Source organism: Aphidius gifuensis, linkage group LG5, assembly GCF_014905175.1.
Source record: "Aphidius gifuensis isolate YNYX2018 linkage group LG5, ASM1490517v1, whole genome shotgun sequence".
In the NCBI taxonomy this organism is placed as follows: Eukaryota; Metazoa; Arthropoda; class Insecta; order Hymenoptera; family Braconidae; genus Aphidius; species Aphidius gifuensis.
Window position 1 is genome coordinate 11,945,676 of NC_057792.1, and position 26,699 is coordinate 11,972,374.

The window sequence follows — 26,699 nt, forward strand, 5'->3', positions numbered from 1 at the left end:
ATGCAGAATGGAAGCAGTGCATGCACCCTTAATTTTTGAACTACAAATTAAACCCTTTTCACCACAAGTACTACAAATCAACGAACGTGGCCCTCTAATTTCATCGCTTTAGTCAATTTTGAAAGCTGCCTTTTCTCCACCCTTAATTTTTTGAACTACAAACTCTTTACACTACAAATTACTACAATTAAGACCTTTAAAATGAACTTTACTAGAAGTTTCTACGATAAAGTAAGGAGTCTCAACTTTGCATTCCGCTCAAAAAATTCGTTTCCTTTTATCGCATATATTATAATCATTCTCTTCATGAGTTATAGTTTTTGAAAAAAAACTAGATTCTTAATTTTGATTATTTTTTACTTAAAAATATGATTAAAAAAGAACTGATTCTATGAGATCATGATAAAGTCTTTAATGACGCTTAATTTGGGCCTAATACAAAGTCTTTACGATTATTGTATCAGAATTCTGAGAAAATTTTTTGATGAAAAAAAGAAGAGTTGTGACGGTAGAAATAAACTTCTTGGCAAAATACTTTTTGAAAGAATAAATAAATTACTTAATAAAAATAATAATTGTTTTGTTAAAAGAAACAAAAAATCTTGAATTAAACAAAATTTGTTTGTATCATTCAGACAACGTTTTGTAACAAACGATAAATGGTATGTGTCAAGAAAAAAACTTCTAAACGTCAACCATTGTTACTCCTTGACACTAACACTATGATGAATGTTATAATAGATAAGCTTCTTGTTTCAAACGTTAGAGGGACAGCAACAAGAAATAAACTCCTAAATTTTTGCTACTAGCTGTTTGATACAAACAGTATGAGGATTTTTATTACAGACTAACTCTTTGTTTCAAACGATTGTAGACTTTTAACAAGAAATAAGCTTCTGAAAATATGCCTCAATATGGCTTTGAAATAAAACAATGGATTCTATTTACAAACAAGGTATATCGTTTGAAACAAATCAACTTTAGTTTAATGCAAATAATTAAAAGTTTAAATATTTTTTAAATTAATTTCAAAAAAAATTATTTAAAAATAAATATATTTTTATTTATTATTCATTTTTTATGATTCATTTATTTTCATGTTTTATATTTTTTATTTGTGAATTCTTCACTTTGGTCGACGAAGTCCAGCTTCGAACTCACGATCCCAGAGTGGGAAGCGGATACCTTGACCGCTGCGCCACGACGACGCTCAAGTAAAGACAACGTTTTTTTCATCTATTTAAAAAGCTCGATAGACACAGATATATTTTTTTTTTTTCATGCTATATTTCATATTTAAATACGGAAAAAAAATACTTTTATTGTTTTTTTCAGAATTAATTTACAATTTTATTAAACTTTTAATTATTTGAATTTAACCTAAGTTGATTTGTTTTGAACAATAATATTGATTGAAACAAAGAGTTAGTCTGTAATAAAAATCCTCATACTGTTTGTATCAAACAGCTAGTAGCAAAAATTTAGGAGTTTATTTGGCTTGAGGTCAGGGAGGCCGAATTTTATCCGTACAACTGCTATAACTGTAAGAAATCAAAAATCCCTAGAAAACTCTTACGAGACATATTTAATTGTTACTAGGCAGAGAATTTATCCCGTGAAACATTTGACCGAAAGTATTTTTCTCCGGAGCATAGATTTATTTAAGTGTTACCTATATTAATTGATTTACGTTGATTGAAAAATGTTAAAGGAAGTGAAAAAAATTTCTGTCGACATCGTTTATTTTCTAAATCAAATCGAAGTTACGATTTGTTTATGGTATAGTTATTATTGAATAGAAAAGTGTCTGCCATGCGTTTTTTATTATAAACATTGACTATTACAAAAAAATTGTCTACCAGTTTGCTGTGAATAATTTTTTAAAATAGATATTATTCTATTGAACTGATTTTTTTTGTGAAAAACAACGAAAATAATACGTTTTAACTTTTTACAGAAAAATCAAAGTATTCATATGAAAACATAAAAAGTGCCAATTTTACTTTCATACGCTTTTTTTTATAATAACTCTTTCAAACATCGTTATTTTTTTAGTTCTAGTTTGATTGAGTCACAATGCTTTATCATAAGAACTTTTAAAAATTCAATTTATACAGAAATAAGTATATGATTAAAAGGAAATTTATGATTATCCGGGAATTGTCAGTAAAATTATTAATATGTCATTCGTATAATATATAATCGAGTTTTATAAGATTATTTAATTAAAAAAAATAATAAAGTTGTAAATACATTACATTCAAGAATTTGTTAATTTGTTATACTAAAAACTATGTACAGTTGAACGTTAAAAAATTTGAAACTCGATTTGTAAAAATCATTTTAATTATTGTCTTTACGATATTTTTATTTATTGCGTATTATATTAGGGCTTATTGAGAAATTTGAAAAGTGACAGTAATGATTATTATCAATTTCTTAATGTAATGAACCATTGCACAAGCTACATGTTAAGAAAAATAAATCGTGAAATTTTTTATTTGTATGACAAAAATAAGTCGGTAAAAAAGGAAATGCTTTTTTAGATGGTAATGCAGACTTCTATAGAAGTTTGTAATTTGAATTAATAAAAATCAAATTAGATCAATAAAAAACAAATCTTGTGTTATGAGAAGACAGTAAAGTTTATAAATTATTAAAGAAATGTTCAGTATTTCAACTTCAATATTTCAATATCGAATTTTCTGAAAAAAAAAACTTTATATTGGTTTATATTGGAAAAATTTCGGAAATAATTAATGTGAATCTTTTTTTATTTCATGAAAATTTGATTAAATAATTGTTCAAAAATTTATTACTGATTTATTGTTAATAATTCAACAATTAAAAAAGAATTATTCTGTTTTCATATCGGAAATTCTTAACATAACTGATTCGAAAAAAATAAATGACATCAGTGAATCAATTGAAAAATAATATTTCAACTCTAAACCTTTTAATCAAGATACAAGAATCGAAATTACAAATGCAAGTTGTTCTTTGCTTTTATTTAAACATTGAAATATAACTTACAAATTGTAATATAAATAATAATTTCTAAAAAAAAATTGGCAACATTAGAAGATAAAATATTGGGTGAAAAAAAGAGATTGTAGTTCAAATAAAGAAGAAGGAAATGATTCTGGTGATTCTGATAAGGATAATGATAAAAAAGCAACTTGTGCAAATGATGAATCAGCAGCAACAAATAAATTTAATAAATAGGATGGTACATCAAGTAACACTGGACTTAAAAATAGTAATAAATGATTGGCAAAGATTTAAACAATTAGAAAAAGAAAATATTAAATCAATTGAAAATTTTACATTAACTATTGACAAAGTGTACTTGATGAAGAAAAAGAAAAATTAAAAAATACTGATCCAGATTAAGTTGAATTATTTGATGGTGATTTTTTACTTGAATATCAACGTAAAATAATGACTGAAATGTTTACAAATTCAAATAATTTATTATTTGGTTGTTTAATTAATTTATCAAGTGGTGATGATTTTTTAAAAGCCATTGATGATGACGATAAATCAGTCACAATTGTTGTTCATATTTATAAAAAAAATGTTGCTGGATGTCAAGCAATGAATATATATATTTAATAACACAAGCAACAGAATATCCAACTGTTAAATTTTGTAAAATTCAAGGTAAAAAATATCAACTAATTATTTATTCTATTTAAAATAAGAACTTAACATTTTTTTTTTTTTTTTTTAATCGTAATTTAAGGCTCAGCAGAAGGTTTAAGCCAACATTTTAAAAAACAAAGAGTTCCTGCATTATTCATTTATAAAAATGGACAAGTTATTAGAAATTTTTTTCATGTAACTGATATACTTGGGACTGATTTTTATGCATCAGCTGTTGAAAGTTTTTTACTTGAGCATGGACTACTTGTCGATAAAACTTGTGTTCCAAAAATCATCAGAGATTCAAATGACAATGATGACGATGACAGTGATTAAAATAATATATAAAAATAAAAAATAAAAATAATATAAACTAATAATATGTATTAATAAAAAATTCATTATCCATTTAATATTTATAAATTTCAAAGCATATTCAATAAACGTTTTTCTTTTTTAATTGTTGAACAAAGATCTAAATATCTTTTTAAAACATCATCATATTCAGTATTTTGTAATTCTTCATGTTGCTTTTTTAATTTTTTTTTTTTTTTAATTTCAGTTTCAATGATATTCATTTTATCATCAAAATCATTACCATTTTGATTGTCCATAATGTCATTTGATATTCCATCAAATCTTGTATTAAGTGTATCATTAATATTGATACCTTGTGTTTTAACTAAATCACCAACTTCCAAGAGAATTTGATGTATTCCATATTCAACTTATTTTTAGTATCTAAAACATGATCTGCCATTAATACCATCATTGATTGTCCTTTTTCTAAATCACGAAGTTCTTGATTAGCTCGTTCAGCATTATTTGCTAAATCTAGTCTATAATTAAATTATTAAATTATTTTACAAAATACATTCTATCAAAAATGATTTTCATTCAATTAAAATATACCTCAAATGATTCTTCACGATTTTCTTTGGCTTAATTATCAAGTACATTTGTCTTTTCAATAATAACATCTTCCAGTGCATGTTTAGCTTCATTTAATGCTGTTTGAGTTTTAATATGAAGTGCTTTAACTTCTGATATTTTTAAATAAAAATAAATTAGTTAGTTTAAATATAACCAGATGAAAATATATATTTTTTAAAATAACATATACAGTGGAATTTTTTGTATACGATCTAAAGTATCTTCAACAATATTTTTAAGTCTTTCAAGTGCTCGTGTTTGTTCTTCAATAAGTAAATTTGGTGAGCTACTTGGTTTATTAATATTATCATGAATTTTTTGTGTATTTTTTTTGAGTACTTCAAGTGATGCCTCGATATCAACAATTTTTAATCCAATTGTTTTCATCTAAAATATTATTTTTTAAATTAATTTCAATGATAAGTAAATGTTTTATATAAACTATTACCTCAGTTGATACAAGATTAATTTTTTCAGTTTCATTGTTATTACTTTCTTTGATTTTTTTTGTAATAACATCAAGTTCAATTTCAAGACGTGGAATTTGACTACAAGTGATGATTTAGTTTTATTTAATTTTAAAATAATATCAGATGAATAATCAACAATCGGAGCTGGTGCAATTGTTGTTGTAGTTGTTGGTTCTTTTGTTTTAATTTCATTTAATTTACGATCTATATCATTAAACCAACCTTCTAGACGACTTGATAATAAATCCACTGTGTTTGATATTTTTTGTATTTGTATTCTCTCACGTTCATCTTTCTGCAGAATCATATTATTATTAAATTAATATTGTCATCATTTTTAACTTGATAATATACATATAATAAAAATTAAAATTTATAAAAAATAAATAAATAAATACCTGAGAAATAAGCTGTTCAACTCCACCAATTTTTTCTTCAAGTTTATTTAAATAAAAAGGTTATTGAAACAGACAAGTTGTTGTGTTTTCTTTTACGTTTTAATACGTTTAATAAATTAATTATTTATATCAATAAAAATATCTAAATAAAAATGCCAAAAGTTGTATCAAGAAGCATAACTTGTTCGGATACAAAAGATCAAGAAGAATATGGTGAAGAAAAACCATTGCACACTTATTATTGTCTCTGTGGACAAATGACACTTATTTTGGGTAAATTAAAATACATTCTAATTATTTAAAAATTAAAGCGTTTACATATTTTAATTATTTTGATTTTTTATATTTTAATAAATATAGATTGTGCTGTTGAAAAATTACCACTGAGAAAACGTGATGGAGCAAGAGTTATTGATGGAAGTAAACATGCTCGCAGAGTAACATGTGAACAAGATGAAACAGTTTATCTTAAACGTCAAGAAGGAATTGAAAGACAATTTCGACAAAAATGCAAAAAGTAAGTAAACAAATAATTAAGCATTCAAATAATTTATATTAATTTATTATAATTTTTATTTAACAGATGTGGACTCTTGTTATATTATAAACATGATCGAACATCAAATGTTGTATTTATCGTGAAAGGATCTGTTATTCAAAGCTCAGGAGAAGGACCAATGACTGATATTTATAATCAAGTTGCAATTGAAAAACCAAAGAAAATTATGGTCACAAAACATACTAAAAATATGGGTAAATTTAGTTCAGTAACAGTATCAACAATTGACGAAGAAGAAGATGAAATTGAAGCTGTAAGTTGTCTTTTAAATGATTATCAAATTAAATAACAATGAATAATTATTAATAAATTTTTTTTAAAACAATAATTACAGAGAGAAGTTGCTGATTCATATGCAAATAATGCTCGAATAATTGAGAAACAATTAGAAAGAAAAGGCATCAGTAAAAGAAAAGCACAAGTAATGCCACCACCTGAACCAGAAAGCACAAAAAGAACAAAACCTCGAGGTACACTATTGGATATGTAAATTATTAATTAAAATAAATAAATAAATATATGTACAGGTAAATAATTAAAACAAATTTTTGTATTTTAATATTGTTGTATTGAAATAATTTAACATTACATTAAAAGTAAATCATTCAAAATATATATAAATGACTAGATAATTATAATCAATTATAACTTATTTATTTATAATAATAATAATCTGCTATTTATTTTTACAAATAAATTTATCTTAATTATTTCAAATGAAAAAAAAAAAAACAAAAAAAAGAAGCTTTGATTTATTGGAAAATTGCCAATCATAACATGCCAGCATGACAGTTTGTAACTGAGATTGGCATATATGCTTATTCCCGATTCACTTTTACATTTTCATTATAAAAAAATAAACAAAACAAATAATAGATTATTTTAAATTTAATCGATTGACAATGGCAATTCACCTATAATGAAATTTAAAAAAAAAAAAAAACAAAAAAGATATTACTAAGTTATATATGGCTGTTTTTCAATTTTTTTTTTTTTCGTTTTTTAATGAAATTTGTGTGAAATTCTATAAACATTACTTGCCATAAATTGGCTAAATATATTCCACTACAAGTTTTTACAAGTTTTTATTATATAACATGCTATTTCGAAGCAAAAAAATTAAATACATCTAAATTGATTAAGCGATGGTAATAAAAAATAGCGCACTTAAAATTGTTTGGAATTCCATAGCAATTATAAATATTGCAAATTAATTAAGTGTTTGTACACAATTTTTTTTTCTATACACGTAATAAATTCCTCGAAAATTAACACATTCATACGAATCTATTTATATATAACTTAAATGAATCTCAATAAATTCCGTGATCAACTGATTATTATTAATTAACGTAGATAAAGATATTATCACTTTCACGAAAATTATTAGCCTCGTGATTGAAGAGCAAAATAGGCAAACTAACACATTTAATTTTAATCATGTTTACAATCATTAATTTATAAAACAAGTTACATAAATTATGTTGTAACTTGTGTACTTTTCATATCGGATTTTTTTAAAACAGTCGGTTCATTTTTTAAAAATGTGCCTGATCTAGAGCCAAGAGTTTCAGCAACAAGACATTTATTTTTTAATTTATCTTCAATACCTTTTCGTGTTTTTTTGCCAGCATTAATTGGTCTTGTTGGTCTTGTTGTTGTTGATGTTGTTGTTCCATTTAATTTTGGTGATTTTTTATTTGGACTTTCACTACGTGGTGGATTAAATATATCTTTTTTAATTGATGTAGGTGTACTTGTTGATGGTGTACTTTGTCGTGAATTTATTTTTGATGATATACCATTGCTATTTTTGCTTGGTATATCTGGTGTTTTAGCTGCATCAAGTAGACTTCCACGTAAACTTGGTGAACCATGATAAATTGTTGTTGTTGCTGCTGCTCTATTTCTACTAGCTGCTGTTGAACTTTCAACTGATCTTGCTGGTCTTTTAGTAGTTAAACTAAGTGGATTTTTTTGATTAATTGGTGGTGATGATGATAATGATTTTTTAGTACGTTCTAATATTTGACTTTTTCCACCAGTTGTTGTTGTTGTTTTATTTAATATTGGTGATTTTTTAATTGCAATATTTGTCTTTGGTGTTTTGTGTTAATCTAAACTATCAGCTGATATTGAATTATCCATTTTTCCATTTTTTCTAGTAGTAGTAGTAGTAGTAGTAGTAGTAGTAGTAGTAGTAGTAGTAGTAGTAGTAGTAGTAGTAGTAGTAGTATTAGTAATTGGTTTTTTTTAATATCAGCAACAATCAGCAAGTGAGTCAGTTGATATGTCAATGTCAATAGTACTATTTTTTGATTTTAATGATGGTGATTCTGGTCTTGTTATACCACAACTTTTACTTAATGTATCTTTTTTTTTTGATTTATTATTTGTTGATGTTTCTGTTAAACTATCTGTTGACAATGCTTTAACATCTTTTTTAATAGACATTTTTAATCTTGTTATTGGTTTTTTATTAGCATTAACAGCAACACCAACAGCAACAGCAGCAGCAACAGCTCTTTTCATTGCTGGACTTGATGTTCTTGATGAATCTGATGATGAAATTAAATTTTTTCTTCTGTGTTGAACAATTGTTTTATCTGATGGATTTTCTTTGGGTACAGATTTTGTTCTTGGCTCTAAATAACGTGATTTAACTTCTAATTTATTTGGCCATGATTTTGGTCTAATATTAGCTTCAATAGTTTGTCCAACATTTTTAGCTGTTTGCATTTTACGCTCAAGTGGATCTGTCTTTGGTTTTGTCATAATATTTTTAATTTGTGAAATATTAGATTTTGTTGTTGTTGTTGTTGTTGTTTTTAAATCAACTTGATCAGTAATTGTCATTTTAACTCTTCGTAAATCTAAACTTCTACTTGCTGATGTACGATTTGGTGGTGTTTTAATATCTTTCATAAAATTTGAATGTCTTGTTGGTCTTTTAATTGTTTCATTTGGTAAAATAACAAGACAAGCAAGCTCTTGAATTTTTCTACGTAGCTCTAAATCCATTTTTAACCATGTTGTTGTTCTTGCTGCTCTAGCAGCATCTTTAATTAAACATTTTTCAACTCGTATTTTAATTTTTTTTAATAATTCAATAAATAAAAAATTCCATTGTGGTTTTATAATTGAATCATCAGATGGTATTGATGATATCATTTTACTTATTCTTGAATAACTTTTACAAGCTTGATCAGGTAATAATTTATCAGCACATGACAATATATTATCTTCAAGTCTACTAATATTCCATGTTAAATCTCTACCAAGTGCTTGAAAATTATCATTACCAAGTATATACTTGAAAAATTATCAGATAAATATTTTAATGCAATTTCTAATAAATTTGAAACCATACGAAATACTGGCTCAGCCCATCTGACATTTGGTAATGTTGCTAAAAGTTTATCACAATCCATTATTGTTTGTAAAATATTATCTGCTGACATATGTACAATATGTTGTTGATAACATTTATCCATTAATTCTTTTGGTAATGATGCAAATGCTTTACATGGCCAAATACGTACAAAATGACGTGTAATCCATCTCAATGATTTCTACTTAAATTTTCCATTATAAATTTTAATTGAACAACACAGTTATTAAATTAAGACAATTTAAATCATTTACTTGAAACAAATACCAAGTATGATAAAATTATTTCAACTCCACATAACATTGACAGAGTTTATAACCTCAATATAGAAATGTCAACTTTAAAAAAGATACTAATGTTCACTGGAAACTTGATTCATTAGAAAAGTATATAAATAGTTTTCATTAATATTAGGCTAATAATTTAATTCTATTAGACAATTTAGATTGATGATTTTTATTTAAGATTTCAGTAATAAACAATTGGAAACGATATAAACAACAAGCTAGCTTAATTTGCATAACAAAACAAACCTATCATTATTACCAAACTCAGTCGATTAAGTAGGATTCTATGTATATACCATTCAGTCATACAAATAAACATTCACGTTTTTATTTTAACAAGAAATAAATTTCCATCTTTTTAAGGATTTTATTTCATTATTGATTATTAATTAAATAATATGTAGCCTTTAAAATTCATGAATAATAAATAATTTTATGGAATAAAAAAATAAAAACAATTCCGGGTCAAATTTAATAATTAAAATCTACCACCAAGAATCTTATATTCAGATAATTCAATATCATTTCGTAATAAAAAAAATTTCGAATTTTTAAGTATACATTAATTTTCCCCTAATCAGTTTTTATTAGATTCACCATTTATCAAAAACAAAAGTTGCCATTTTCAGAAGGGTTTTAGTTTTACAGAATTAAGTACAAACGATGTTATATGTAATTCAAAATATAAAATTATATAGAATATAAATTTTATATTTACTAATGAAAACTAATTTAATTTAAATCAGAATAAAATAAATAGCTATTTTAATAAAAAAAATTGATGTAGGTATGCAATTGACTTTTTTGCTTTATGCTACGTTAAATCGCAAGTAAAGTCAGTAAAAACTGAAAAAATGAATATTCACTTGCAGTACACAAAAAATGTTAAAAATTTATTATAGAAATAAATTTTGTAGTCTTAGAAATTTTATTTAAAGTGTATTTCGAATGAATAACTCAGGAATTCAATGGTTCAATAATATCATATCAGTCGTTTTTTATTCAGTTGCACAAGTCGACATTATTTAAAATTTAAACCATGTTTTTAAAGTCAGTTTAGAAATTAGCGGACAATCAATTTAATCAATAATTAGATCAACGACTGTTATAATATCCAGCAACTTAAATATGTTGGATATCATTTTAAAATAGTTTCAAATTCTAATATTATGTAATATTAAGAGGTTGTTCAATCTGCAACTTGTTGACTCATTCGCAACACTAATTTCAATTTAATGACAGTTAGGGACTTTTCATTTCTTACAGTTATAGCAGTTGTACAGATAAAATTCGGCCTCCCTGACCTCAAGCCGTTTATTTCTTGTTGCTGTCCCTCTAACGTTTGAAACAAGAAGCTTATCTATTATAACATTCATCATAGTGTTAGTGTCAAGGAGTAACAATGGTTGACGTTTAGAAGTTTTTTTCTTGACACATACCATTTATCGTTTGTTACAACGTTATCTGAATGATATAAACAAATTTTGTTTAATTCAAGATTTTTTGTTTCTTTTAACAAAACAATTATTCCTTTTATTTATTTATTTATTTTATTTATTTATTTATTTAGTTAATATATACATGCCCTTGACATTACGTACTTATGGGCTACATTGTAAATTAGCAATAATATTACATGTAAAAAATTTTTTAAATTGATTTAAATAGTAGAGTTAAGTTAACAATATTAAACCAAGACAATATTAATATTAAACAATTAAAGTTCCTTCTTCCTTCTCCATTTTTAATAAATATAAATGATAATTGACTTTGAAACTGTCAATGGAATCAAGCGATGTTAGGCTAAGTGGTAAATGATTCCATAGACGTGCACCATACTCATATAGACTACATTCAAAGCCATGTGAACATGTGACTGTAAAAAGCAATTCATTAACACAAGGTCTCTGTCTCAAACCAACAACTGAATTATTTTTATATTTTATTTTTTCATTTAATAACAAATTACTACCAGACTTTAATGACTTGAAGAATAAACACCCAACGAAATAGTTTATTCTATTTCTAATAGATAGCCAACCCAAACTTAATCTATCATTTAATATATGATCCCTTTTCTTTTTCTTTAGAATAAACCTAACACAGGCATTAAATGCAACTTGTAGCCTAGACAGTTGCTTATTATTAATGTCGGTTAATGCAAGAAGTGAATAATCGAAGATTGGGGCAACTAGTGAGGAAATAAGTTTTCTTCTAAGGCTAACCGATGACAAAATATCTGTATTCATATAAAGCCTATGAAGGGATGCATATGATTGTGAACAGACATGAGACACTTGATGAGTCCATGATAGCGACTCATCAAGATGAATACCAAGATATTTAACAACTGCATTAAATTTTAATGAAGTGTTGTTAACAATGATATTTGGTATTTGTCTTGACTTTAGTTTATTAAGTAGATATTTTTTGCCAAACATAGTTGCTTGAGTCTTATTAGGATTAAGTTTTAATTGTCTCCTTGATGCCCAGTTAGTTATTGAGTTGATGTCCTTATTTATTTTAGCTATTGTTTGTGTAATATTATCCAATGAAGTATTAATATATATAACTAGGTCATCAGCAAAGAGTAAATGTTTTGAATGTTCTATCACTGAACCAATGTCATTAACATAAATCGAATATAACAGAGGCCCAAGCACCGAGCCCTGTGGTACACCAGATTTTACATGTAATGAAGAAGACATTACTCCATTAATAACTGTCTGCTGTGATCTGCCTGTTAAGTATGAAGTGAACCACTTTAATATTAAGTAATTTATTTATTCTTTCAAAAAGTATTTTGCCAAGAAGTTTATTTCTAAATATTAGAAATAATTTTTCCCAGTGAAGTTATTGAAAGCGCCGTATTTACAAAAAACAACTGTTATTATAGTAAAAAAATAAGAGCGGTTCATCTGATGACTTGTAAAAGAATTATCGTAGATATCTCATTAGTCATTCTCATATTAGGCTTAGTAATAGGGCTTTATTTTGGCTTTTGCAAATGGTCTGTTGATGAATTTTTTCTAAATTTTCGTGCTTTTTTTTTTAAAGATAATTGATGTCAAAGTTGACAACTTCAATGCACAGGGATAGGGATAGAACACATATTTATGCTTGTATAGTTAAAAAAATTTCTATTAAATGTTGATGTTTTTTTTATCACAAGCACATTGGCGCGCTACGCGCGCCTGTTAGTTAGGTAGCCCATCATGCTCTTTCTTACCTCATCGCATAACGATTTGAAATACGTTTATTCGACGTGTCTTGACGAGTACAATAAGCAGCTTCAGTGGCCGACCGTTTTGGTGGAACGACAGGGGGTGGCTGACGGTCAAAGTAGGTGGATGAGGTAAGTTAACTTACCTCATCGCATAACGATTCAAAATAGGCCCAATCGATTGGTAATGATGCCCTAAATAAGAAAATAATAATGGCCGACCATTTAGAGGGCACTTTTTTAATGGCCGACCAAAAAACTACAAGTTTTAACATTTTATGAGGTAGTTAACTTACTATCAGATAATAGAAATAGGCCCAACCGATTGGTAATGATGCCCTGAATACGAAAATAATAATGGCCGACCATTTAGATGGAACTTTTTTGATGGCCGACCAAAAAACTCCAAGTTTTTATGTTTGTTCTTTAGATTTAGAGTTTTTTGGTCGGCCATCAAAAAAGTTCCATCTAAATGGTCGGCCATTATTATTTTCGTATCTAGGCCATCATTACCAATTAATTGGGCCTATTTCTAATCGTTATGCGATGAGGTAAGTTAACTTACCTCATCCACCTACTTTGACCGTCAGCCACCCCCTGTCGTTCCACCAAAACGGTCGGCCACTGAAGCTGCTTATTGTACTCGTCAAGACACGTCGAATAAACGTATTTCAAATCGTTATGCGATGGGTAAGAAAAAGCACGATGGGCTCCCTAACTATGTATTAATATTTTTTAACTTATATTCATTGTAATTTACGTGTTATAATCGATTTTCACGATATAGTTTTAATGATTATTTATAGTTACTCTCACGAAAAAATTAAAGAACAAATTCTTTATATAATCTTTTCAATTATGAAGGTAAATATCTAATCAATTTTTGGGTATGTCGAGGATAGGTGTACGTCCTGAGATTTTCCTCTAACCACAGGTGATAACTTCTCTTTGAATTCTTTTAAATATATTCCGGGATATAGCTTGTAATGACTTAAACTAAAAAAAAAAAAAGCTGTAAGTCAAGATGCATTCCTTGAAATTTTCCTCTTGCTTATAGCCGGTCTATTTTATGTTAATTCTGGAAAAACGATTACACGATCGAGGTGTATTCCTATTGTTTTTCTTCCACCTACAGCTAATCTATTTATAGAAAAAATAAGAAGCCCTGTGGTCTAGTGGTCAAGGCGTTTGCCCGGAAAGCAAGAGACCCGGGTTCGATTCCCGGCGGGGGAACTTCGTTATTTTTTCTAAGTTTCTGGTTTTTTTCTGAAAAAACGCCTTGACCACTAGACCACAGGGCTTCTTATTTTTACTAAGTTTCATTAAGCTTAACTCCGACGTCCTTCTATGCGTCAATTCATTTTTTGAAAAAAACCAGAAACTTAGAAAAAATAACGAAGTTCCCCCGCCGGGAATCGAACCCGGGTCTTTTGCTTTCCGGGCAAACGCCTTGACCACTAGACCACAGGGCTTCTTACTTTTTCTAAGTTTCATTAAGCTTAACTCCGACGTCCTTCTATGCGTCAATTCATTTTTTGAAAAAAATGTTAATTCTGGAAAAACGATTACACGATCGAGGTGTATTCCTATTGTTTTTCTTCCACCTACAGCTAATCTATTTTGTATTCATTTTTTAAAATCATATATTTTTTAAATTAGATTTTATCGATTTATTTTATTGACATTTAATCCTTCAAAGATCACTCTCTGTTTATTTGATTTATTTAGGGTTACCATATGCGAAATTCAATCAGGACATGTCCTGATTTGAGAACAGATGTCCTGATCAATTGTGAAAATGTCCTTTATTAATAAAATGTCCTGATTTGACGTAAATGTCCTGATTGGGTAATTTTTTTTTTTCATTTTATTATTTTTTTGGGAATTCCCAACAATGCGAAAAAAATCAACTCACCGGAGCATGGTGGTGGTTAAAAAAGTTATTAGATTACTTTCACTCAACGTCTTTAGATGGTAGACTTAAACAAGTCTTATATTCTTTCTTTGTTTATATATTTTGTCTACGTTTATTGACTGAAAAAAAATTATTAACAAAAAAACTCTCGTCATTGCACGTGTTTATTATTGAATGTTATTATCTGTTCAGGTGCATTTGATAATTGAGAAATAACAAAAAAATAATAAAATATTGTTTAATAAAAAAATTATTATTTTCGATAATAAATGCACAGTCAATGAGTTGAGTGGAAGAAACGAAATTTCTTGTATAAAATATAAAACACTCAATAATTGCATTATATAGTTTTTAAAATTATTCATGTTCTGATTTTGAAAAAATTGATACAATATATTTATTCAACTTTGATACAATTACATCTATTGTTACGTATTGGTATCAATAATTAATTAATAAATAAATAATTTAACAATTTAGTAAATTCAAGGGCATATAAAATAATAAGTAAGCATATAAATTTTTCCTTTTTATTTTTTCATAATTATTTTTATTTCTTTTAGCAAAATCAACAATTTACCTCACAATATTATATATTTTTTATTTTTTTTTATTTAAAATCATTTCGCAAAACCGTAGTTCAAAGTCACCTGCAACTTGATATTTTTTGTATCCGTTGAGTTTAGTAAATTGTTAATAATAAAATGTTTAAAACAAATGATAAATGCTGACTACCATAGGAACCCTTAAACATGATTGGTCAAGATGTTCCCACTTTTTAATCATCCCTACTTTGTAATTTAATTTTTATGGGAATTATTATTTTAATAAATTAAGGAGCTCTTGCGACAACTTTCGTTCTATTCAAATCATAAATTGAATCAAATAAATTTTAATAAATCAAATTAAACGAAATAGTAAAATCAAATTAAAAATTGTTTTTATAAAATATAATGTTGGATATATTGCCCGTTAAGGATTTATATCTGGTAATAGTATAGGATACGTAATTTTAAAATAATTAACACAATAATAATTTTTATATTTTTACCGTTTAATTAATTATTATCGTCATTCAAATTATTATTTAAATTTTATATTACTATTTAATTTGTTTATCAAATTAAATTAAATTTATTTATTAACTTGTAAATTTATTTGTTGATTTTTGTAAGAGCAAGTGATGAAGAGAGAGAGTTCCGTAGGCTACGGATTGCGAATGCAACTGATGCTAGAAAAAAGGTCAGGACGCTAACCAGCTCTGGGCCTTAGTAAGAAAAATCTGAAAATTGTAGCTGCCAAACGACGCTTGTATAACCTAAGCGTCGCTTGGACCCTGACAAAATTTCCAAATGTTTTAAATGTATTTTTATGGTATTCCTTTAAAAAGACTGGGTGGTCTTTTGAGGTCAGCGGCCTAATCTGTCCTCAAACTGCAACATTTTTCTAATGGCAAACGTTGTCAGTTTGAGGGATTAGTCGGCATCGGCTCGTGCCGTCAGAGGATTAGACTCGCTAGCTCAATGTGTTGTATGTTTTATATATTTTTTTTTTTATTTTATTTTACATTTTCAAACTTATTTTTTCTCAAATAAAATTTATCTTTTTCTTTCTCTCTCTCTTCTCGCTTACCTCTCTTTCCGACGGAACATATAAAATCAATTAAATATTTTAATAATTAATAAAATAAATTAATACCAGTGGAGTTGAAACTAAAAACAATTGCTAGTGACAAATCATTATTTCCTAAATAATTTAACCTTTCCTAATCCTATACAAAAATTATTGACTGTGAATTTTCTCCGGGGTGTTGTTCTTGTGTGCTACAAGTTTGTGTTACCTATTAGATTATTCTAAATTATCAACATCATCAAGCGACCATCCGGATTGACACGCTCTCTACAATTTAATTTTGGATAAACCGCAACAACAAGGTAGAATCTACATAATTACACATTCCCTCCTAACCCGTTATTCTGTAGGGAATAACAAAACAAGAGGATTTTATTAAAATACGTTAAATATCAGGCTCATTAATTTGTATAATTGTGAAATTATTATATTATTAATTTTCTTGTTAAACGTTCTTTCTTTTTTTTTGCTATTTCATAGTTAATTCAAATTAATTAGCCTGGTACATAACAGTATTCAACTATTAGGGAAGGGGGGGGGTGGACAAAATGAATTGTCCTGATTTGGCGTTCGGTGCATATGGTAACCCTAGATTTATTTCGTTAACAACGAAAAAACAAACTATGTCTCACTCGCTCTTTTTTTTTCGTCTTTTTGTTGCTAACGAAATAAATAAAGAAATAATAGAAATAAACAAAATAAAAGAAAACTATATAAGAGTGAGTGAGAAGAAAAACGACCAATCAAATGTCCGGAAGACCGATGATGTTTGTCCTTTTTATATAAGGACTTTGTAGTTCTCTTTAATACGGATTTTTTGAGCCCTTATAGATTCCTTCCCTCCGACGATTCTAAGAGATATTCAAATTTAATTATTAAATTTTCTATCATTAGCGGTTGTTACATCCTGGCGTATGTAATAAACTAGTAAAATATAAAGAAATAGGAAACATAAATTATCAACTCAAATAATGACATGAGACATTCTCCTCTCACGAGAAATTAGATTCATCGAAGTTCAAACTCAAATATAAATATTCGATAAGACCCAAGAATACACAACGGAATGCATTTAAAAAGTGATAAAATTATATTCAAACTAAAGGGAAATAAAAACAAATCTAAATCGGATACCAAACACCAATGTATTAAACAAGTATAAAAACATAAATGTATAATATTGAAAATTAAATAAAGAGTTTTGTTGGAAATTTGATATTATTTATTGAATAATTTTAGTTTATTCAAGAGAGTACACTGTAAAAAATTTTTAGCTGCAGCAACGAGCTAGATAGCTGTCTCTCCTATCCACGGCTAACTAACCTTTGGATAGTTAGCAGATGATTGTTATTTTGGAAATCCACATTTGACAGGTTACTATTCTTGTGAAAACAGCGTGCCTACTCGTTACATTAGCTATACTTTGGATAGCTGTGGTAGCTGATTCAGCTTTTGTGTGACTGACGTTTTAAAAATAAATTAATTAATCCCAAGATGTCAAGTTTTAATAACATTTTAATCATTGAATTATAGACTAAAATATTTGTGAGCAACTAGATAAATAACCAAACTTGATATTTAACAAATCACATCAACAATAAAGTATGAAATTATATGAAAATGACAAACATAACCTGCATCTGTCATTTTAATGCAGAGATTTTTTATTTTAATTTTTAATAATTATAAATATGAAAAATAAAACCTTCCTTAATTGTTTTCCTTCTTCTTTTTAATTATCATAATGAAAATTTATTTCGTAATTTTGAAAAAAAAAAAAATTTAATATGGTTTTAGATTTTTTGTTATGTGGAATAATAAAAATTATTAAACTAAATACAAAAATTATTGTATGTTCAACAGTTTTTGTTTGGAGCATAACAAATTTCGTTGTATGTCTATTAATTTTTGTTTGGAGCATGACAAATTTTGTTAAACAGCACGGTAATTATTACTCTGCCAAATGAACAAAACTGTACTACCGGCAGAACACATATTATAGAGTTTCAACTTCGCCTCTACTTTGTTGTGCGGCACGACAATTTTTGTCCTGTTTTCTCAACAATATTTTTCGTTTTTTTTTCTCCGTGTAAAATTTTTATAAAATCATTTTATAAAATTTTTATAAAATTTGGGCAAACTTGTTATGAAGTTTTTATAAAATTTTCGACCCCCCCCCCCCCCGTGAGTTGATTTGTTTTAAAAATTTAAAAAAAACAAAAAATAAATTTTTCGTCGGGATTTGATCGTTCGGGGGTTTTTCTGGGTGTGAAGCAAGCACAGGGGGGGGGGGGGGGGTTCGAAAATTTTTATCAAATTTTTATAAAATTTTCATAAAAATTTTATAAAAACTTCTTAACAAGTTTGCCCAAATTTTATAAAATATTTCCGTGAGGGCAGCACCCGTATTCAGAGGATGTTCTCATTAGGGCGTTTTTTTTCCGATGGTGGCGTTTGTGAAGCTTTTCTATACGAAATCTATATAAAAAGAATTTTGTCAAGCGCCATCAGCGGAAAAAAACAGCCCTAATGAGAACAATTTTGCCCCGTGAATACGGGTGCAGGGAGAAAACTTCGGTAGTGGGGGTGTTACCATATACGTCGGGATCCAGGCGGAGCCACTCTACTGTACCAAACAGAAATTTGGCTGATCGATCGGTCTTTTCCGGGCTTTCCGAACTTAAAATAATATTTGTGGATTTTGTAGTAGTGTGTGTTTCAAAATGATACAACATAACCAAACATCAAATGACAATCTGTGAAAATCTCAATCAAATTTTTGATGTGTAAACATCTTTAGGCGCGGGTTGGATATGGAGTAAAAGGAAAAAAATTGAGTTTAGACGTCAGATCCGGTAACGAATCTGGGCAGGAATCCATTTTCTGTCAGTCTAGATTGCGCCATGCAGCGCCATAATAATCGGTCGGTAACCGTTACCATCAGGCGTTCTGTAGTATAGATGAATTTAAATGCGAGTATTCATATATTTATTTATTTATTGTTATATATATTGTAACCGATTTTCTGACCTGCGCGGCGAGAACTATCGGCCAAGGTTAGCAACGAGGATTTCTCACCATCCTCTTCAAAATCACCGGGGGGAGCCATGTTGGTTATCTAGGAAGCCAACCACCGTGGGAGTCACGAGAACTAATTCGGGAGCCTAACTCAGTCTCAGAAATGGTAGAGGGGCGCGGTCCACCTGATTGGATTATGAAATACGTAACCAAACCTGAGGGAACTATCGTGAACCAAGCATAGTGTATTACATCCGCCTATATTACATTGCGACTATACTATAGTAAAATACCTACGTCACAAGTATCGTAAGTGTGGGAGCAAATAGTCTACATGTGAGATATGTATTTTGTATAGGGAACCATACAGCGATTTATCCGGGACCAGGTCTTACACATGCGTTGCCATTGCAATAATAATATATCTCAATATTATTATTATTGTTATTATTTACAGCGATCCATTCGTGAACTCACACATACACATTTATGTGCGATGAATATAATAATAATTATTATTATAATAAGAGAACCATATAGCGTGATCATTAGTATTAGTCCGTCATTGGAAATTCGGACAGAGTTTCACCAGGACTTAACGTCTGATATCTAGGGAACCTTTACGAGAGACCCAAACGAGGTCGAGAGAACCAGTAGTGAACCAAGAGAGCCAGTCAAGAGAAGGTAGTGATCAGTTCGAGAGCCAGACAAGTTGTGTCAGGGGGATAGCACTACATGTATTTTTATGGGCTGTAGTTTGTCACCCTAGATGAGTCGATTCCCCAGAAAAAGTCTAGTAACGGAACGCCATTTTGTAGTCACATGATAAAACCTTTTAATCCTACGTTATCTATCTCGTTTCTTCCTACCAGTTAAATTGCAGTTTTCCTCGAATGGATAATAAATTTAAATATATAATGAAACCATACAATTAATTTGATTAACATTTGTATTTTTAAAAATAATTTACATGTATTTTATTTATAATATAAATAAAAATGTCCAGGAAAGCAGTAGCTAAGGAAAAGATGTAGCTAAGGAATTAATGTGATAAGGAATTAATGTTTCAAAAGAATTATATTTCAAGGAAATAATTCATTAAGTCATACATTAATTTTGCTTATATCTTTTTTTCTTTTATACTGCTTTCCTTGGACATTTTTATTTATTTTATAAATAAAATACATGTAAATTTTTAAAAAAATACAAATGTCCATGAAAAAGCAGTAGCTAAGGAAAGATGTAGCTAAGGAAAAGATGTAGCTAGGAATTAATGTGACTAAGGAATTAATGTTGCCAAAGAATTATATTTCAAGGAAATAATTCATTAGTCATACATTATCTTTAGTTACAGCATTTTTTTTCTTATTACTGTTTTTCTTTCTTGACATTTTTATTTTATTTTTATAAATAAAATACATGTAAATTTTTTTTAAAAATACAAATGTCCAAGGAAAAGCAGTAGCTAAGAAAAGATGTAGCTATGAATTAATGTGACTAAGGAATTAATGTTGCAAAAGAATTATATTTCAAGGAAATAAATTATTGTCACATTTAGTTATATTTATTAATAAGCTTTTCCTGATTATTTTTTATTTATTTTATAAATAAAATACATGTAAATTTTTTTTAAAAAATACAAATGTCCAAGGAAAAGCAGTAGCTAAGGAAAAGATGTAGCTAAGGAAAAGATGTAGCTAAGGAATTAATGTGACTAAGGAATTAATGTTGCCAAAGAATTACATTTCAAGGAAATAATTCATTAGTCACATTAATTTAGCTACATTTTTCATTTTATACTGCTTTTCCTTGGACATTTTTATTTATTTTATAAATAAAATACATGTAAATTTTTTTAAAAATACAAATGTCCAAGGAAAAGCAGTGTAGCTAAGGAAAAAGATGTAGCTAGGAATTAATGTGACTAAGGAATTAATGTTGCCAAAGAATTACATTTCAAGGAAATAATCACATTAATTCATATATATTTTTTCATAGCTACTGCTTTCCTGACATTTTTATTTATTTTATAAATAAAATACATGTAAATTTTTTTTAAAAAATACAAATGTCCAAGGAAAAGCAGTAGCTAAGGAAAAGCAGTAGCTAAGGAAAAGATGTAGCTAAGGAATTAATGTGACTAAGGAATTAATGTTGCCAAAGAATTATATTTCAAGGAAATAATTCCTTAGTCATTATTATATATACTGCTTTTCCTTGGACATTTTTTATTTATTTTATAAATAAAATACATGTAAATTTTTTTTAAAAAATACAAATGTCCAAGGAAAAGCAGTAGCTAAGGAAAAGATGTAGCTAAGGAAAAGATGTAGCTAAGGAATTAATGTGACTAAGGAATTAATGTTGCCAAAGAATTATATTTCAAGGAAATAATTCATTAGTCACATTAATTCTTTACATCTATACGCTTTGGACATTTTTTATTTATTTTATAAATAAAATACATGTAAATTTATTTTTCAAAAATACAAATGTCCAAGGAAAAGCAGTAGCTAAGGAAAAGATGTAGCTAAGGAAAAGATGTAGCTAAGGAAAAGATGTAGCTAAGGAATTAATGTGACTAAGGAATTAGTGTTGCCAAAAAATTGTGTTTCAAGGAAATAATTCCTTAGTCACATTAATTCCTTAATATATGTTCTTTTACTTTTACCGACATTTTTATTTATTTTATAAATAAAATACATGTAAAATTTTTTAAAAATACAAATGTCAAGGAAAGCAGTAGCTAAGGAAAAGATGTAGCTAAGGAAAAGATGTAGCTAAGGAATTATGTGACTAGGAATTAATGCAAAGAATTTACATTTCAAGGAAATAATTCATTAGTCACATATCTTCATACATTTTTTCTTTATTACTGCTTTTCCTTGGACATTTTTTATTTATTTTATAAATAAAATACATGTAAATTTTTTTTTAAAAATACAAATGTCCAAGGAAAAGCAGTAGCTAAGGAAAAGATGTAGCTAAGGAAAAGATGTAGCTAAGGAATTAATGTGACTAAGGAATTAATGTTGCCAAAGAATTATATTTCAAGGAAATAATTCATTAGTCACATTAATTCCTTAGCTACATCTTTTCCTTAGCTACTGCTTTTCCTTGGACATTTTTTATTTATTTTATAAATAAAATACATATAAATTCATTTTTTTAAAATACAAATGTCCAAGAAAAAGCAGTAGCTAAGGAAAGGATGTTGCCTGCATGTTAATTTCTCTGGCAAAATCAATTTCGTATAAATTAACATGTGACAACATCCTTTCCTTAGCTACCATTTTTCCTATGACCATTTATTTTTTTAAATTAATAAAAAGCAATGGTAAAAATATTAGCTAAGGAAAAGAGGTCGCCTACATGTTAATTTCTTTGGCAAAATTAATTTCGTATAAATATACATGTGACAACATCCTTTCCTTAGCTACCTTTTTCCCTATGACCATTTATTTTTTTAAATTAATAAAAAGTTATGGGAAAAGTATTAGCTAAGGAAAAGAGGATGCCTAGATGTTAATTCCTTTGGCAAAATTAATTTTATATTAATTAACATGTGGCTACATCTTTTCCATAGACATTTTTCCAATAGCTTTCTATTTATCATACGATATTAAATAAATAAATAAAAATAAAAAATATTAATCACATTTCAAATTATAATAGAAATCAGTCGGTAGCATAGTTCGGGCCGATATTAAAGATATTATTGTCATATTATCCACATTCTCCCCTCCTTTCACCCAAACGCAAAAATCGGTCTCTGCGCATGGGAAAAATCTTCAGTTAGGGAAAAAAATAAGCCCAGAAAAAAATACACGTAGTGCTACCCCCCTGAGTTGTGTCGTCTAACGACGACGTTCAGGGGAGCGTTCGATAGCTGGCCGAGGGCCTCGGCCTGGGCCAACAGAAAGACAACTTGATAAATCGAAAACTCACCACGAGGAAATCCCATTTAAATATTCGAAATTATAATGTAGCAGTGCTGACACTACAAACATATGAAATAAACCATAATGACAAATTGGCCGAATTTTTGGCCTCGGCCAGCTATCGAACGCTCCCCAGTGCTTAGCTGCTGTGAGCTCTAACCCCACTCAGTAGCACTCTCCTACCTATCGCCCCCGGACATGCGCAGCACGCTTTCCTAGCCCGCAGTTCGATAGGTTTACGATCGGGCTTCGTACGCAGCCTTCGGTGAGTTCGTCTCTTCGACGGAGGAGTGGAGCCATCGCCGCGATAAGGTTTACGTATCAAGACATCTTATAAAGATCGAATAGGCGCCCCATAATTAATGGTTTTTTAATTCTACAACCTAATTCAACTTGTTTATGAAATACAGAACATTGTGTTTCTGGATCAGAAAAATTACGATTATAATCAAGTCTACATACACCAAAAGCAACATTACAAATTCATTAGAGTTTCAGCAGTTGCTGATAGCGCTGTTTGTCTCATTTTACGGCTTGATGAGTGCTAGTTTGAAGAGTTTAGCAAAGCACAAAATCTCAATACAGGTGCCTATCTATATCATCACTGTAAATAAACAATATTTATTGGGGCATTAATACAGTGATGATATAGATAAGCACCTGTATTGAGATTTTGTGCCTTTGTAGTTCTTCAAACAACCGTACGTCGCTAGCGCCATAAGTGAGCCGTAAGTGAGACGGAACTGAGCCGAGACGACCATCGAACACAGCTATTGTATTGTTTGCAGTTCATCTAAAGTATCTAAATCTTCCCATGATTTTGCAGCTGTTGATGAATTCCAGCACCCGTATTCAGAGGATGTTCTCATTAGGGCGTTTTTTTTCCGATGGTGGCGTTTGTGAAGCCTTTCTATATGAAATCTATATAAAAAAAATTTTGTCAAGCGCCATCAGCGGAAAAAAAAGCCCTAATGAGAACAATTTGTCCCGTGAATACGGGTGCAGTTCTATTAATATTATAAGAAAATTATTTAATATACTTTATTACCTCTGTCATTTTTGTCAATAAACTATTTAACAAATTGGTAGTTTCTTTCTCAGTTTCATCTGAACGAGTATTGTCAGTAATTATTTTATTTTCTGATTTGACTTGTTCATCGTCAGATTCTGATGAATCAGAAGAAGATGAAGAGTCATTATCATTACTTGACATCTAACTTGTATTTTCAAAGCATTGTGTTAAATATTATTACGTATTATTTATTATTGTAAATATTGTTGATGTATTCAAATCAGATGTACCAAGTAACATCTAGCTAATATAATAATGCATTTATATTTGGTAATTGTTGTTGTGATTCAATTTAGTGTTCCCTGGTAAAAATTTTTTTCCGACTTTTCTCCAACTTTTTTTCCAACTTTTCTCCGCCATTTCTCCACCTTTTTACGAAGATGACCTATGGTTGGAGACATGGCGGACAAATTTCTCCAACCAAAAATTTACTCCAACTTTTTTCCAACTTCTTTCCAACTTTTCTCCAACCATGGGCCATTTTCGTAAAAAGGTGGAGAAAGTTGGAAAAAAGGTGGAGAAAGTTGGAAAAAAGGTGGAGAAAGTTGGAAAAAAGGCGGAGAAACTTGGAAAAAGTTGGAGAAATATTTCTACCAGGGTTGTTGTTTATTTATCATCTTCAATATTATTATTTCGAATCTTGATCACCATTTATCATTCCAAAACTACCATTTGCTTGTGGTTTAGCTGTTTCCAATGGTGGCTAATAATTTATATATTATTTTCTTTTCTTTTTAAATTAACGATATATATTTATTTATTTATTTATATTTATATTGTTTTTATTTTATTTTTTTTTGACTTTTAACGCAGTTTGACGTGAGAGAGTCAACGTATTCTTGAGGTTATGTCATGAATACAAACAAATAATAACATACAGCAGTGCAGCCAAAATATAAACACTTAAAAAAAGAGAGGTCGTAAGACTGAGAAGAGAAATAATTGTGAAGTTTTACAAACTGAACGGAAGAAATCTGGTCGATTTGATAAAAACGCAAAGACCGTCAATATCAATTATGCTTTAAACATATATTACCGCAACGAAAAAAATCTGATTTTTTTTTAAAAAAAAGCTCGACATCGATTTATGAGATCATTAAAAAACCTCAGCATCCTCATTCAACTCTATCATATTTTAATCAAACTAGAGTCGTCGGCGGCCGCAAATTTATCAAGCGCCGCCATGACACCAATGCTTTTTTTTATATAGGATTTCTAAAAGATTAGAGACGGAAGGGGACAAATTATTTGATGTATAATAAGGCACGGTGGTAGTTATTTCTTATCATCACACATATTCTCATCAACACACATACATTTCTTTCTCATACTTGACTCGAGGCACTACCGTTTGAGGCATGATCGTTTATACGAAGATTTGATCATATTTTGAATAATATTGAGCTAAAGTTCAATTAATTAATTAAATAATTAATTAAAATATAAGTTCTAAAAAGTCAAAAAAAAAAAAGACAAATCAGTTGTCGTTAGGGACCGGGAACCGAATCACGATAATGTAGTCGTCGTAATATTAAAATTAGATTTTCCTACTTAGAATCTCTGTAGTCACAATTAAGTATAAGACTCATTGTAATTAAAATAAACACAATCTTTGTAACAAACATTTTATAAAACGCGTTAGAATTAAACTCTATAATTTGTAATATTTACTGTCAACTATTGTATTGTCAGATAACATTGTTATAAGAAATACATTTAATTGTTTTTATTAAAAATCAATTGTCAGCAATATAACTATTTCTCTCTCTTGTCCTAAGTCTTCTCTTACTACGCTGTGGACCTGGATAGCTATTCTCGACATATTTATCTGTGAAAATTCACCTTAATTTATGGCTTTATTTGTATCTTTTTTAATGGTTTCCATCAAACGACCATATCGCTTTCGAGCGTTTCCATGTCATCCCATGTAGATCGGATAATCATATATGTAATACAGTAGTATCTATCAGCCAGCTATCTTTACAATAAGTGAATTTCCTCCATCGGCAACGGTGCAGACTCTATCGTCTTCCTTGTCGTGTGCCTACCAAAACGACGCGCTTTCTTCGGTCGTGCTGTCTCATGTTGGCTATGATAGTATGTGTATCATGGCATCTGGTGGCCGAATACTAAAGTATTTCCAGATCATCGGAATCATAATAATAATATAATACATAGAAGACATACTAACACATACAAATACACTCAGAGAAGG

At 28.6% G+C, this 26,699-nt stretch overlaps 2 protein-coding genes across 2 annotated transcripts in view; one reads left to right on the forward strand and one right to left on the reverse strand.

The window, feature by feature from the left end:
• LOC122857619 (sialin) overlaps positions 1–26,699 on the reverse strand; it is a 54,805-nt gene that overhangs the window by 5,033 nt on the left and 23,073 nt on the right. The window lies entirely within an intron of this gene.
• LOC122857620 (STING ER exit protein-like) lies at positions 5,516–6,495 on the forward strand. The gene is made up of 4 exons (XM_044159873.1): positions 5,516–5,719; positions 5,807–5,963; positions 6,030–6,258; positions 6,340–6,495. Exons 1-4 carry the CDS (start codon positions 5,599–5,601, stop codon positions 6,493–6,495), a joined length of 663 nt encoding a protein of 220 aa, XP_044015808.1. The 5' UTR covers positions 5,516–5,598.